Genomic DNA, 14,542 nt, shown 5'->3' on the forward strand with positions numbered 1-14,542 from the left:
TGTGATCACTCCCTCCTGGTTCTCCTGCCTCCTCAGCTATTCCAGAACTCCTTCAGCCGTCTACCTTTCTCATTCCACACTGTCTCTGAGAGTCCTGTTTCCACCCTCACTAACAACTGCAAATTGTCTCCAGACCCACATACCTGTCCACTGGCATCTCTACTGGATGTCCAAATACCCACTCTCCATCAACTCCCCTGCCCAACACCACCAATTCCTCCTGTGTTCTTCCTCTCAGGAAATGGGAGCTCCATCTACCTAGTCACTCTAATCAGAAAGCTTGATGCTTCCTGAAATTTCTCTCTCCTTCCATCACTGCATCCTATGAGTTATTATATTGTATACTAGAGGCCTAATGCACAAAATTCGTGCAAGAGTAGGCTTTCCTTCCCCCAGCTGCCGGCACCGGCTTCCCCTGGCTCCCAGCACCCGGGCTTCCCTCACAGCCCCGGCTTCGTCTGGAAGGACAGAAGCATATTATGCTTTATTTAATTAGCATATTATGCTTTTATTATTATAGATATTGAGGAATATATTATTATATTTAGGCACAGAGAAGTTAAGTAGCTTGGCCAATGTGAGAGTTAAGGGGCAGAGCCCACATGCATACTCATGCTCCTCTTCTTATATTCGCTACCAACTTTAAAACATGACCTCCGCCTACCTTTTCAGCATCCTCTCTCATCACAGCCCTACTTTTGCACCACACTCCAGCACACTGAACTGACTGCCACTCCTCTGGAGTGGCCATTTCTCTCCATGTAGATATCAACCCCCCAGGCCAGCTGGTTCTTGCTGCTAATGGGCATAAACGTTTGTGCCCATTTCCACTGGCCTTTATCTCTCTGCACCATCATTTGTTATGTCTGTCTCTTCCACAAAACTACCTGTTCCTTAAGGCTGGGAACCCTTTCTTCTTCATTCTGGTACTCACTGCCCCAGCACAGTGTTGTCATGTTGTATGCACTTAATGATTGCTAAATAACAGTAACTCACATACTTTTAAATATCCCTTCAAAGAGAAGAAAAAGCAATTTTCAACTTTTCAGGAGAATTTAACTATATGAGGAATGTCACCATTTAAGTGGCACCAATAAATAATTAACTTTCATAAACTCTTCTACTACTCCTGAACCTTGGGTCTTCTTTGCTCCACTAGACAGATCCTCTGACTTCCCACACAGGCATGACTCAGCCTAACTCCCACACAAACCTACTTGGCTGAGCACACCTGCTTGTGACCTACACCTGCCCAGAAGCACTGGGTCATATCCTATTGCACACTCAGACTAAATTTCAAGGCATCTGCTTTGAGATCAAGTGCCCTATCCAGCTGCAGCCAACTGTGAACAAACGCTTGTTACCTGGCAATCTCCTGGTGGTAATCATAGTGCTCATCTTCCTCCAGCCACTCCACAGATCCTGTGGTCGGATTGGCCCGCCCACAGAAGATCTTCATGCTGCCAATCAGCTCCTCAATTTTATCACTCGCCAGCTTACTTCTTATGGACAGGTCAGACGGTCAGAAACCTATTCACATTATAATGCCCAAGAATGAAAAGAAAAAAAAAAATGTTAAAAGACAAGAAAACAAGGGGGGGGGGTGTCTAAGAAATTGACAAAAATATCAAAACCACTGAAAATATTTGTTAATCGGAATTTTCCTTTTTCCAGCAAGACTTACTTTGTTTTATATTCCCCATAAAACATTAAAAACTATAATACGCAAGTTCATAAAACTATCTGGAAACTTGAGCAGTCCTCAGTGATTCCAACAGGGTCAAATGAGCCTCCAAGGTACAGCTGGGCATAGCCTCAGGTAAAGGTAGGCGAGAAAGGAAATAAAGCAGAGGAAAGGGCTAGTAGGAAAGAACAAAGAGAGATCGGGGTGGTGGTAAAGGAGTGCCACTAAAACTACCTAAGGATATTAGACATTTAGTTTAAGGAAAAATACAAAGATAGAGCAATTCAAACAAATTAGGAAAACCTTCATCTAAACAAGTAAGTCACAGCTATACACAAACATGGATAATCCCAGGAATATAATGTTGAGTCATAAAAAAAAAAAAACAAGTCACAGAATACATGTAAGTATTCACATTTATATAAAACTAGAGGCTCGTTTATATAGTGGCAGTCAGTTCAGTGTGCTGGAGTGTGGTGCAAAAGTAGGGCTGTGATGAGAGAGGATGCTGAAAAGGTAGGCGGAGGTCATGTTTTAAAGTTGGTAGCGAATATAAGAAGAGGAGCATGAGTATGCATGTGGGGTCCCTCGGCCTGGCCTGCGGGATTGGGCCGAAACTGGCTCTACGATATCCCCCGAGGAGTCCGGGATTGTGAGACGGCACAGGCCAGGCCGAGGGACCCCACGGGTGCACAATCAGGGCCGGGGAGGGACACAGGTTGGCTAGCCAGGGAGGGACTGCGGGAGGGCTCCAGGGTGTGTCCAGCCTGTCTGGCTCAGTTCCGATCAGCTGGAGCCCAGCAGCAAGCTAACCTACCAGTCGGAGCACCTGCCCCCTGGTGGTTGGTGAACATCATAGCGAGTGGTTGAGCAGACTTAGCATATTATACTTTGATTGCTTGAACGGCCCACCTGACAACCGGACAATTAGCATATTAGGCTTTTATTATATAGGATGTATAATTATTCAAAACAGAGCAACATGCCCTAACCAGTTTGGCTCAGTGGATAGAGCATCAGCCTGCGGACTGAAAGGTCCCAGGTTCGATTCCGGTCAAGGGCATGTACCTTGGTTGTAGGCACATCTCCAGTAGGAGGTGTGCAGGAGGCAGCTGATCGATGTTTCTCTCCCATCGATATTTCTAACTCTCTATCCCTCTCCCTTCCTCTCTGTAAAAAAAAAAAAAAAAATCAATAAAATATATTTATAAAACAAAAAACAAAAAACAGAACAACAGCCCTAGCTGGTTTGGCTCAATGGATAGAGCGTAGGCCTGCGGACTGAAAGGTCCCAGGTTCGATTCCGGCCAAGGGCACATGCCTGGGTTGCGGGCTTGATCCCCAGTAGGGGGCGTGCAGGAGGCAGCCAATCAATGATTCTCTCTCATCATTGATGTTTCTATCTCTCTCTCCCTCTCCCTTCCTCTCTAAAATCAATAAAATATATTTTAAAAGAAAAAACAGAACAACACATTCTTTAGGGATCACATTAAAGTGCATAGCAGGGAATAGGATAGTAGGGAGGAAAAAGGATGGGATCAAGAGGGCCACACAGCCCCAGCTGGTGTGGCTCAGTGGTTGAGGGTCAACCTATGTACCAGGAGGTCACAGTTGGATTCCCGGTCAGGGCACGTGTCTAGGTTACAAGCTCGATCCCCAGTCGGGGGCATGCAGGAGGCGGCCAAACAATGATTCTCTCTCATCACTGATGTTTCTATCTCTCTCTCTCACTCTCCCTCCCTCTCTGAAATCAACAAAAATAAAGAATAAAAATAAATAAAGAAGGGCCACACAGGGGACTTTAAGAGCAGGTGAATTCTAAAATTGGGTGGTGGGAATACAGGTGCTCATGATACTGTCATTCTTCATGCCTCGCTATTTTTCATAATAATTACTTCTTATCTATTCAGTATTTAATTTTAAAAGCAATTTTGAAAAACCGTTCTTCATTAAAAAAAATTTGTTTCAAATAAGTAAAATGTTATCAGACAGATAAAATGTCCTGTATGGCCTTTTTGCTCAAAGATATTTATATCTGAGAGACAGGAACACCACAGCTCAAAGTCTGAAGGCACCTCTCAGCAGGAATGGAGTCTCCCAATGCCCCCTTCCTCTGACATTCAGAAACAGCAAGTGTTCCACATGCCCCTTCATTCTTGTTAAACACTGACCCATCTTCAGGAAACATGATTATTTTTTGTGGAGGAGGTCCCCTCGGGCATTTTGTTGGCCACAGTTATTGGCTTTCTCTTGAAATTACCAAGACTAAGTAAATATTGAATTTTTATACAAGAGGATGGGAAACACTTTTCTGAAGACTCAGGTGATCACTAGCTTGGTTCAACGTAGTCCATCTGTCTTTCAGCAAAACTCTACTTCTAGCCGAAGCAGGTTTGGCTCAGTGGATAGAGGGTCGGCCTGCGGACTGAGGGGTCCCAGGTTCAATTCCGGTCAAGGGCATGTACCTGGGTTATGGGCACATCCCCAGTGGGAGATGTGCAGGAGGCAGCTGATCGATGTTTCTCTCTCATCGATGTTTCTAGCTCTCTATCTCTCTCCCTTCGTCTCTGTAAAAAATCAATAAAATATATTTTGGAAAAAAAAAAAAAAACTCTACTTCTAACACCCCAGAATATCTACTTTCTAACCCAGGGGCTCTCAAACTTCCCGACAACCCCAGTAATATATTTTACACTGAGACACAATACATACAAACACAAACATAACCAAGTTTCACAAAACGGTACATATTTAGTCTTGCCATGGGCAAGGCCCTCATATATTTTATCCTATTTTCATTTTATTTTTTAATAGACCACGATCCACTAAGCTGATTTCATAACTCAGCAGTGGTTTGCAACCTAGTGTGCAAACCATTGCTATAACCAGCTCTGTACATCTCACATGCTGATATCCTTTTAAAAAGACAGTATCTAGAACTACCAGAGTCGGTAATGTGCTTTAGAAAACTGTGTCCAACACAGGCTGCAGTGGGAAGAAATGACCACATTTCAGCGAATGTTCAGGGAAGGCTTAAAAGATGGGTAGGGCCCTGGCCGGTTTGGCGCAGTGGTTAGAGTGTTGGCCTGAGGACAGAAGGGTCGCAGGTTCAATTCCCAGGCAAGGGCACATAACTCAGTTGTAGGTTCAAACCAATCCGGCGGGGCCATGCGAAAGGCGACCAATCCATCTATCTCCTCTCTCCCTCATTTCTTCCAGTCTCTCTAAAACAAAAAATCAGTGGAAAAATATCCTGTGCGAATTTACACACACATACACACAAAGACGGGTAGGATTTAGGTGAGCGTGGGGAGAGGGCACTTCACCCCCTTAGAAAGCTTAGGCTACCCTGCGCGGCGGATAAATCAGCTGCCGTGAAACTGAGCAGAGAGGCGCACAGGTTGGTGGGGTCCATTGTGCGAGGGTCTAGAAACCCTTATCCCGTGGAATTCCCTTTTTTGTCTCTGATGTTGCTGAGGCTAGGACTAGGACCACAGAGTCTTTTCAGAACGGCAGAGAAGTCACTGGTTTCGTATTAACCTAAATGAATGCTTCAGTAGGGAACCACGTCCTGTAACCTCTCTACGAACATCTTCTACGGATAAACATCTTCCCCTGTTATTATGACGTGTCCCTCTCCCAAAAGAAGACCACACTCCAGGCTCAGGAGACAGCCTGACCCCCTCCTCATTCTCCAAGAGCTGTCAACTAATGCGGACATTTACAAGGAAGGAATGGCAACCACCACGCCAGGCTGTGGCGCCGAGGGGAGAGTCCAGGTACGTCCTGTCAACCCGTTCATCGCAGAGGCGCTTCCCCCAGGGGCCCAGCAAGCGGCCATCGCCAGAGAGGGCGGCAGAGCCGGGGCGGGCCTGAAACCCCGCTCTTCCGCCGGCCCGAGCGCTCGGAGCCGCCCCACGCGGACCCTCGAAAGGTTCTCGGAAGCCCCGCAGAAGTGCGTACCGCGGCGTCCAAGAACGCCCACGCCAGGCCCTGCGCTGGAGCCCTGCGGCCGGGAACAGGACGCGGGTTGCATCCCGGACTCCGATGGGATTCCCACCTACCCAACATGCTCAGCGCCTCACCGGCTGCGGACGCCGCTCCGCTCACTTCCGCCGCCAGGGCCACATTCCCGCGGCCGGCGTAAGGGGGCGGGACCTTCCTACGCCGGATGAGCGTGCCGGGGGCGGGACCCGGAAGTAGAACCTGAAGTCTTTCCCGTCGCACCCTACGCGTTCCCACACTGCTTCGCGACGGCCGCTATGGAGGCTGGTCGAACTGCTATCCTCCGCGTGAAGCGGAAGCGCAGCGAGGAGCCTGCCGAGGCCCTGGTCCTCGCCTGTAAACGTCTCCGGAAAGATATGGTGGAGTTGGCGGTCCAAAAGACGCCCCCCGAAGGTCTGGAGAAAGCAGCAGAGAAAAATGTCTTCCAGTTGGTGGCTACCGTGTGCTCCCAGGTATCGGGGGGGGGTGGAGCCTGAGTGGAGGGGCTCTGAGGGCGCCGCCGGGATGACACTGTCTCCCTGACCCCCACACGATCCCCTGCTTACGCCGGCTCCCCTTCCCTGTTGCCCTCCAGGAGGACCCGGTCCAGCCGCTCCTGCGCGCTCTGCCCCCACCCTGGGGCACCCATCAGCGTATCCGCCACGACCTCCGCGCGTCGACTCGGAAGATCCAGCAGGAGGGTCGCTACCGGGTAGTCTCTAGCCGCCGACCCTCGGGCCTTCTCTTGGATGACCTGGAGTCCGAGGACGCGCGGGAAAACCCAGAAGCCGGCGGTGACGCAGGCTTCCAGCTGTTGGATCTGGTCCACGAAGAAGGAGACCCTGAGGCCGCTGCTACTGCCACTGCTGCCGCCACCGCCACTGCCGCCGCCGCCGCCTCTGCCTCCTGCAAAGTGAGTGCACGCCCCGCGGAGGAGAGCTGGGCTTCTCCCGACAAGTAGTGCCAGGAATCTGGGCGCTCAGACGGCACACAGTTGAGATGCACATGGCTTCACCTTTTATTAACGGATGATCCCGCCGGCTTGCTAGTCTCGATGTTACAGATTAGGTTCTCTCCTCAACAAGTATTTACTGAGCGCCCACTATGAGACAAGCATTGTGCTTAGGTTCTGTGGGTAGAGCAGTGAACCTAACATTCAGATAGGGAAAAACAAGTAAATTCACTGTCAGATAGTGATATGGGCTGTAAAGGGGGCGGGGGTAGGGTCTGGTGCGCAGGAAAAGAGGGTTCCATTTCAGAGGTCACACTGCGGGGGGGAAAAAAGTGACATCTGAGTGAAGCCTTAAAGGAGGTGAATGGCAGGGCACTGTGGATATCTTGGGGAGGGGCATTCCAGGCTGAGGACTTACAAGCACAAAGGCTTTCAAACCAAGTTTGTCTGATGTTTTCAAAGTCAGTGTGCCTGGAGCCCAGTGAACTTGGAGAGAATAGTAATGAGGAATTTGGGTGAAGGATCTAACTAGACCCATGGCCTTTTCATCCTGAATAGGGTGTTAATGGAGGACTTTGAGCAAGGAAAAGATAGAGCAGATGGGCAAACTCATCAGAGGGAGGTTAAAGGACTAGTCTTGGGTACCATATCAAGTCTGAGGCAGAGTCAGGTCTCAGATGCACACTTAATCCAGTGTTCTTTCCACTACGTTACATGTAATATGTTTGTTTTGTATCTTCAAAAAAAAACCACCAAAGTCTGCATGCAATAATATAGAAATAGAAAATTCTCAACCTAAGGCAGTGGACAGCAAACTGCGGCCCTTTGGCCCTTTGAGTGTGGCTCTTCGACAAAATACCGACTTCTGCGCATGGGCCACGAAGTTTCAATTGCACTGTACGTGCGCGCCCGCATGTGGTATTTTGTGGAAGAGCCACACTCAAGGGGCCAAAGAGCCGCATGTGGCTCGCGAGCTGCAGTTTGCCGACCACTGACCTAAGGCATTCCTCCTGTTAGTAAACATTTAAAATTTTTTCACTCCTTTTAATAGTTCTTTAAGTGTAAAAAATGAAATTTTAATTCAAAATACATCAGGCAAAACATATTTAATCATGGTGCTAGTATACCTGATAGCAACTTGAGCATGATATTGATAGCCACATCTTTTTAAAAAATATATATTTTATTGATATTCTACAGAGAGGAAGGGAGAATAGAAAGTTAGAAACATTGATGAGTGAGAAACATCGATCAGCTGCCTCCTGCACACCCCCTAATGGGGATGTGCCCGCAACCAAGGTACATGCCCTTGAACGGAACCGAACCTGGGACCCTTCAGTCCGCAGGCCGACGCTCTATCCACTGAGCCAAACCAGTTGGGGCAATAGCCACAACTTTTACCAAAAGTAAATCAAGACTGATTCATGAGTTAACAATCAGATGTTTAAAAGTACACTAATATTCAGTGGAATCAATTAAATAGCTCAATTTTATAAGAAAAACAAATAAAATAAACTGAAAGTTGTGAACACAAATTTTCCCAACCCAACAATGCAATACAAACTTATAAACATATCAAAAATATTTGCAGAGTAATTATTTTAAAAACATGAATTTCGCTCTGCCAGTGTGGCTCAATGGTTGTGTCAACCTATGAACCAGGGAGGTCACAGTTCAATTCCTGGTCAGGGCACATGCCCGGGTTGTGGGCTCAATCCCCAGTGTGGGGTGTGCCGGTAGCAACCGATCAATGATTCTCTCTCATCATTGATGTTTCTGTCTCTCCCTCTCCCTTCTTCTCTGAAAAATATAAATATGTTTCACATAAATTTTAAATATGAATTTAAGCTGAAAGTAAAATTAAGGTTTTATCCCTACTAAAACCAGCAGAGAAAAGGTTGTCGATAACACTGCTGGCAAGGCTGTGATTAAAATGGTACGTGGCTGTAGTGCTTAAAATTGATGCCAGTCTTTTGGAAAATGGCATGGCTAACAATAGCTTAGGGTGTATTTTAAAACTATTTAAATTTATTTTTATTGTTTGGACTCAAAGTCACTCAAAATTCTAAGGAATTTAAGTTTTAAGCAAGTAAAGTACTACTTAATAGGGTATCTGAAAAGGTGAAAAGGTTTGGTTCATTTTATCTAGTAATTTCATCCCCAGGATTTATCCTAGGGAAATAATTCAGCAGAAGCAAACAGCTGTGGTATTAACAAAAGCTGTTTGTTTACTAATTACTATACATCAAGTATTGTCTAAGTACTTGTTATATATTCTTTTTTGTTGTTGTTATATATTCTTTTATTTAACTCATTTAATCCTCACAAAAACCCTAGGTACTTTAATCTCTATTTTCAAATGCAGGAAACTTCACATTCGTTGCAGTGTTATACATGGAGGCTAAAATTATGTCTGAGAAATTGACTGTACAACTGCCTGGACTTTAAATTAATAACCATGAAGACTGGCAAGATGGGAAAGTACATATTATATATGTTTACTGGTAGGAAATGTTGTATGTATTATAATTGAAAATATGGGTAAGCATACATAGATTAGACTTAAAAATAATTTATTATTTTATGAAAACAATGTGTTCATTATAGGAAATTTGAAAAATCTATAGCAAAGGAATACGGCTGCATAATTTGCTGGACTGAGGGCTGGGGACTTGTGAGTTGGAGCCAGAGCTTTCCTAATGAACAGCTTTTAGGTCAGTCAAGTCTCTACACAAAAACTGACATCTCTAGTTCCTTTTTACTTTGGAACGAAGAATTAATTCCCTGTAGCTTGTGATAGAGAGCATTGGTCTCTCCTTGTCTGCCTCTCCATGGTACGCCTCTACTTCCCATAGGGCATATGGTTTCAGCTGCACAGCTCCTGTGATGATCTTTTGCAGGGGGATCATTTGCAGCATGTCCCCTTGGTTTCCAAATTGGCCTGTGCCGCCCTGGATAACACAGCCTATTGGATCTAGAGTCCATCTTACCTTGGCCAGTTCCAATCTGGGTCAATCTATCTTGAAGCTATTCTTTCTAGCAAGAAAAGGATTATAGAGGAATCCATTCCTGGTTATGATTAAAAGCAGGATGTCAGTGTGGGCAAGTCAAGTGGTGGGTGATGGCTGGTAGTAGTTATTGATAGCCCAGGAATCGTCCGTAGGTTCCCTATAGAAGGCCACACAAAATGCAGGCCCACTGAGGAGTCAGCTATGGAGGTGCTATTGTGGGCCTGCAGATCCCCAAAGGGAGAACATCATAACAAAGGAGCTCAGGAAGACCAAGGGGAAGACTCAAAGCTCTGCTGGCCCTCGCCTCTCCTCAGGCCAGTCTTCACATGCAGGTCTTCACACATGCTCTTGCATCAGCCGAGCACAAAAGCGTAGAAGTCTGTCTTGCAAGTTTCTATCTCAGAAGAACCACACATTACTTTTTTGAGAGATACTTAGCTTTTTAATCTCATAGCTAATTAAACAGGCCATGCGGATAAGACTGTTGAATCCAACAGAGAACTGTAGGGAGGCTTCCTTCACCCAACACTTAGGTTCCTTTTCTTTGAACATCCATGTTTAATCTCATGCATGTTATCTGCTGTTTTCTTCACAGGTATCTGACCCAGATGTGATCCTTTGCAATTCTGTAGAGTTGATCCGCGAGCGGTTGACTATATCTGAGGATGGACCAAGTGTCGGGCACCGAGAGGAACAGAAGGATGACTATGTGTATGACATTTACTACTTGGAGACGGCCACTCCAGGATGGATTGAGAATATCCTCTCTGTGCAGCCCTTAAGCCAGGAGTGGGAGCTGGTAAGGGGACCTATGGGCATGAGGGCATGAGGCAACCTAAGCCATTCTCTAGTCAGGGTACTTTGCCTCCCTGGATTCTAATCCTAGGCAACATTGTCCTTAGTTCTTTTTGTTCTTACTTAAAAGGAAAAATTTATTCTAAATGCCTTCTAGGAACCTGGTTTTAATGCAGGGAATTTTGGGAGTCTATAATTTTTGCACTTAATGAATCTTTTACAAGTTTTGTAAATCTCTGTTGTTGTTTTTAATGTTTTTATTGATTTTTAGAGGGAGAGGGAGAGAGAGCATGCCCCCAACCTTAGCATGTGCCCTGACTGGGAATCTAACCAGTGACCTCTTGGTTCATGGGCCAGTGTTCAACTACCAAGCCACACCAGCTAGGCAACATCTTTATTTTATTTTTATTTTTTTTTTAAATATATTTTATTGATTTTTTTACAGAGAGGAAGGGAGAGAGATAGAGAGTTAGAAACATCGATGAGAGAGAAACATCGATCAGCTGCCTCCTGCACATCTCCTACTGGGGATGTGCCCACAACCCAGGTACCTGCCCTTGGCCGGAACCAAACCTGGGACCTTTCAGTCCGCAGGCCGACGCTCTATCCACTGAGCCAAACCGGTTTCGGCAACATCTTTATTTTTTATATCTACCCATTCTCAGGGGGAAATGTATGAGAGCTTATAATAAAATACAAAATAAAACCAGGAATTTTAATAAGAGAACAAAACCTTTTTAATTGCATCTTATAATGCAGAAAATAATGGATTAAGAAAGCTAACTTGCATTTAAAAAAAAACAAAAAACTATTAACTTCCTGACAATCATTCTTAAAACAAATTCTAAAATGATTAGTGAGTGTCCTGGCCAATGTGGCTCGGTTGGTTGAGCATCATCCCTTGCACCGAAAGGTCACCAGTTCGATTCTTGATCAGGGCACATACCCAGGTTTTGAGTTCATCCCCGGTTGGGGTGCATATGGGAGGCAACCAATCAATGTTTCTCTCCCCCTCCCCCTCCTTCTTCACTCTCTAAAATCGACACACATATATTTTTAAGAAATAAAATGTAAAAATAATGAGAGAAGTTAAGGTGGTACCTGTCACACTCTTAGGAGAAAAGCACGCTACTCCACACCTACTCTACCACCATAATCTGAATCAGGCACCCACCTTGGACTATGCATAGGCCCTTCTTTTGCCTTCCTGCACCCCTCAAACTTGGATTTTGGTTCTGATCTTTGGCATCACCCATAATCCCTCCGACAGTTTAAAGGTCACTACCATCACCTGCTCAGAGCTGTTTCTCCTCCCTACTTTGGGGTGTTCCTTTAGTCTATCTCACCAGGAATGTGATCCCTGGAGTTGGACCTGTAAGTGGAATAGGGCCATTATCTCCCCCTTGTAGCCTAAATGTAGCCTCTCCAAGTTAGTCTGATATTAGTTTCCCCCAGAGCATAACCTTAGATGTTTTGACTTACATTCATGTGTGTGTTGAGATGTGCAGGTGAATGATGGCAAACAACTAGAGGACGCTGATGAAGATGAAGATGAAGATGATGAGAATAGTGAGAATAATTGGCGCAATGAGTACCCAGAGGAGGAGAGCAGTGACGGAGATGAAGATTCCAGAGGTAGGTGGGTGGCAGCCTTGGATGGGGAGGGACTGCTGGGACCCAAGACTGAGGCATGCGTACAGAAGACAGATCCATTCTAGCTAGCTTTCCTTCTCCATTGACTCGTGCAGCTCAATCATAAGCTGTTGGAGCTAATAGAAGACCCACAGACCAGTGTTTGGGGGGGGGGGGTTGTTATTAGAGTGTAACGTCAGTCAGGTGTGGGTTCAAATCCTTAGTTCTATCATTGCCTAGCTGTGCATCTTGGGCAAGTTACTTCATCTTATTGAGCCTCATTTTCCCTCCAGAAAATAAAAATACTGCATCAACTGGTAGAGATTAAGTGAAACATCTAGCTCAGTGTCTCTTTCCCTGCTTCGGTCTAACAAAGTATTGGAGAGGTTCTAAGTGCCAACAAAAAGAATTTATTTGTGTCTGTTAATGGAGGAACAATTAGATCAAACTACAGAATATTCTGTAGTGCCCATAATATATTAAAAGGAGCAAGGTTCAACATTATATTTACAATATGACTACAACTATTATATTTAAAAAAAATCTATACTTAAGGGAGAAATGACAAAATATCCCAATGTTAAAAGACTTGGTTTAAATGGTAGAAATGAGATCTTTTCGAATTGTTCCCCTGAATTCTCTTTATTGAGCAATTATTTTTAAGTAATGAACCAAAATAAAAAAACCAAACAAACAAAACCAGCCCAGCTGGTGTAGCTCAGCGGTTGAGCATCGACCCAGGAACCAAGAGTCACTGGTTCGACTCCCTGTGAGGGCACATGCCCGGGTTGCGGGCTCGATCCCCAGTGGTGGCTGTGCAGGAGGCAGCCGATCAATAACTTCCTCTCTCATTGATGTTACTATCTCTCTATCCTTCTCCCTTCCCCCCTCTCTAAAAATCAATAAAAAATTATCTTTAAAAACCTGGACCTTTTTGAGATGGGAAGGAGCTCACAGTCGCCAAAAAAAAAAAATGATGTAGGTGGAGTCCATTCCTGTTCTCTCATTCCAGGCTCTGATGAATGCAACGGCCTCAGTGAAGAGGAAAGAGGCAATAGCAGACCACAGACGTGGAGCAAATACCCTTCGGATGTGCAGAAGGAGTTTGGCTATGACAGCACTCATGACCTGGACTCGGACTGAGGATCCTGGGACAACCATGAGGTTCTATCACAGGCCCTTGAGGGCTTTGACTGCCTTATCAGCCACCCTGGTAGTGGGTTTCCTGGCATAACACACGGAAGGAGAAAGCATGTCCAACAGCACCATCATAGCAGTGAAAACGTGTGCTGAAGGAGTATCTCTTTTCCATTAATAGTAGGATGCTTTGCCTCATTCAAGTGACCCTGCAATCTAGGGGACAAAAAAACAAACAAAAAAAACATAAAATGAAGCTTCCTGGCCTAGGCATTTTCCTGCTCTTCTTCTACGCTAAAGCCAGTAAGTGGAAGAGAGGCTGTTTCATGAGAACTTAGGTTCAACTTTCCCATGCCACCGTAAAAGTCTGATTCTTTTTGACGGGAAAATCTAGAAGGGCTACAGTGGGTCTCTTGTAGGAACACACACTGAGTAGTAAAGGCCAGTAGAGGAAGAATCTGCCTGAGCTGTGAGGGGTTTGGTTGACAGTTGTCTCTACCTCCCTGCTTCCTATGATAATGACTGTAAAGATTGCTCTTTCGTTAGCAGTGGTACCAAGGAACAGGGTATGTATGAATGTGATACTTTGCATTTAGTAAAAACACTAACTATGGGAGCAAGTAATTCCTTTAAAACCTTTTCAATCTGAATATCTTTTCCATTGTGCTCCCTCTCCCCTTCCTGCCCCCCACCAAAAATGGGGGAGTAGTGAGATAAAAGTTTCAGAATTGACCTGAGACACAGAGGACTTAAAGCAAATTAGGAAAAGGAAAACACATCCTGAACTTAGCTTTCCACTAGGAAATGTTTAACTACTTACAGCACTCACCAAAAACTATCAATAGGACAAAATTTCTTCCCCAGAATTTACATTTCTGCCCCTACCCCTTCCAAAGCACAGATGCCTTAACTCAGACTGAGTTGGCATTTAGTCTTCTAATGTAGCATTCGTTGTCAGTAGAACTTTTGCAAAGACGAATGTGTCCTATATATGCCCTGTGCAGTGGTAGCCACTAGCCACATGTGGCTGAGCACTTTTAATGTGATTAGTGTGACAGGAATTTTTCAACTTTATTTTAAGTAGCTACATGTGGCTAGTAGCTACTGTACTGGTCAGTGCAGGTATAGGGCAATCAATACCCAGAACCTTCTATTCAAGACATGCCCTCTTGCCCCATAGCGCACACTCACTATCAGGGGAAGGTGAATTACACAGGGATGTGTCTTCCCACATCTTTAAAGACTTCATAAGCATCTACTTTCCCATCCTGCCTAAACCCTTTTATCTACATCGGTTTCTATGTACACAGAGTTGTTAAACCTGAATGATTAAATTGTGTGTGTGTG

The 14,542-nt window shown here is 45.2% G+C and overlaps 2 protein-coding genes across 6 annotated transcripts in view; one reads left to right on the forward strand and one right to left on the reverse strand.

Annotated features, from left to right (window-relative positions):
* Nucleotides 1–5,834, reverse strand: part of PRMT7 (protein arginine methyltransferase 7) — a 47,401-nt gene extending 41,567 nt beyond the window's left edge. For 3 of the 5 annotated variants that reach the window (XR_011468913.1, XM_070398698.1, XM_070398694.1), the window contains exons 1-2: nucleotides 5,648–5,742; nucleotides 1,365–1,530 (exon numbers count right to left, since the gene is read on the reverse strand). Coding sequence is in view for 4 of the 5 variants with exons in the window: in XM_070398698.1 (XP_070254799.1) it covers nucleotides 1,365–1,459 (95 nt within the window). In the remaining variant the exon portion in view is untranslated. The other 2 variants (XM_070398695.1, XM_070398697.1) reach the window with 2 other exon arrangements.
* An 84-nt stretch (nucleotides 5,835–5,918) lies between these two features.
* On the forward strand, nucleotides 5,919–14,542 carry SLC7A6OS (solute carrier family 7 member 6 opposite strand). Its single transcript, XM_070398542.1, has 5 exons — nucleotides 5,919–6,141; nucleotides 6,264–6,581; nucleotides 10,227–10,430; nucleotides 11,935–12,061; nucleotides 13,071–14,542. Exons 1-5 carry the CDS (start codon nucleotides 5,947–5,949, stop codon nucleotides 13,199–13,201), a joined length of 975 nt encoding a protein of 324 aa, XP_070254643.1. The 5' UTR covers nucleotides 5,919–5,946; the 3' UTR covers nucleotides 13,202–14,542.

The sequence above is a fragment of the Myotis yumanensis genome, unplaced genomic scaffold (assembly GCF_028538775.1).
Source record: "Myotis yumanensis isolate MYYU_CA2020_CCGP unplaced genomic scaffold, mMyoYum1.0.hap1 SCAF_18, whole genome shotgun sequence".
Taxonomy (NCBI): Eukaryota; Metazoa; Chordata; class Mammalia; order Chiroptera; family Vespertilionidae; genus Myotis; species Myotis yumanensis.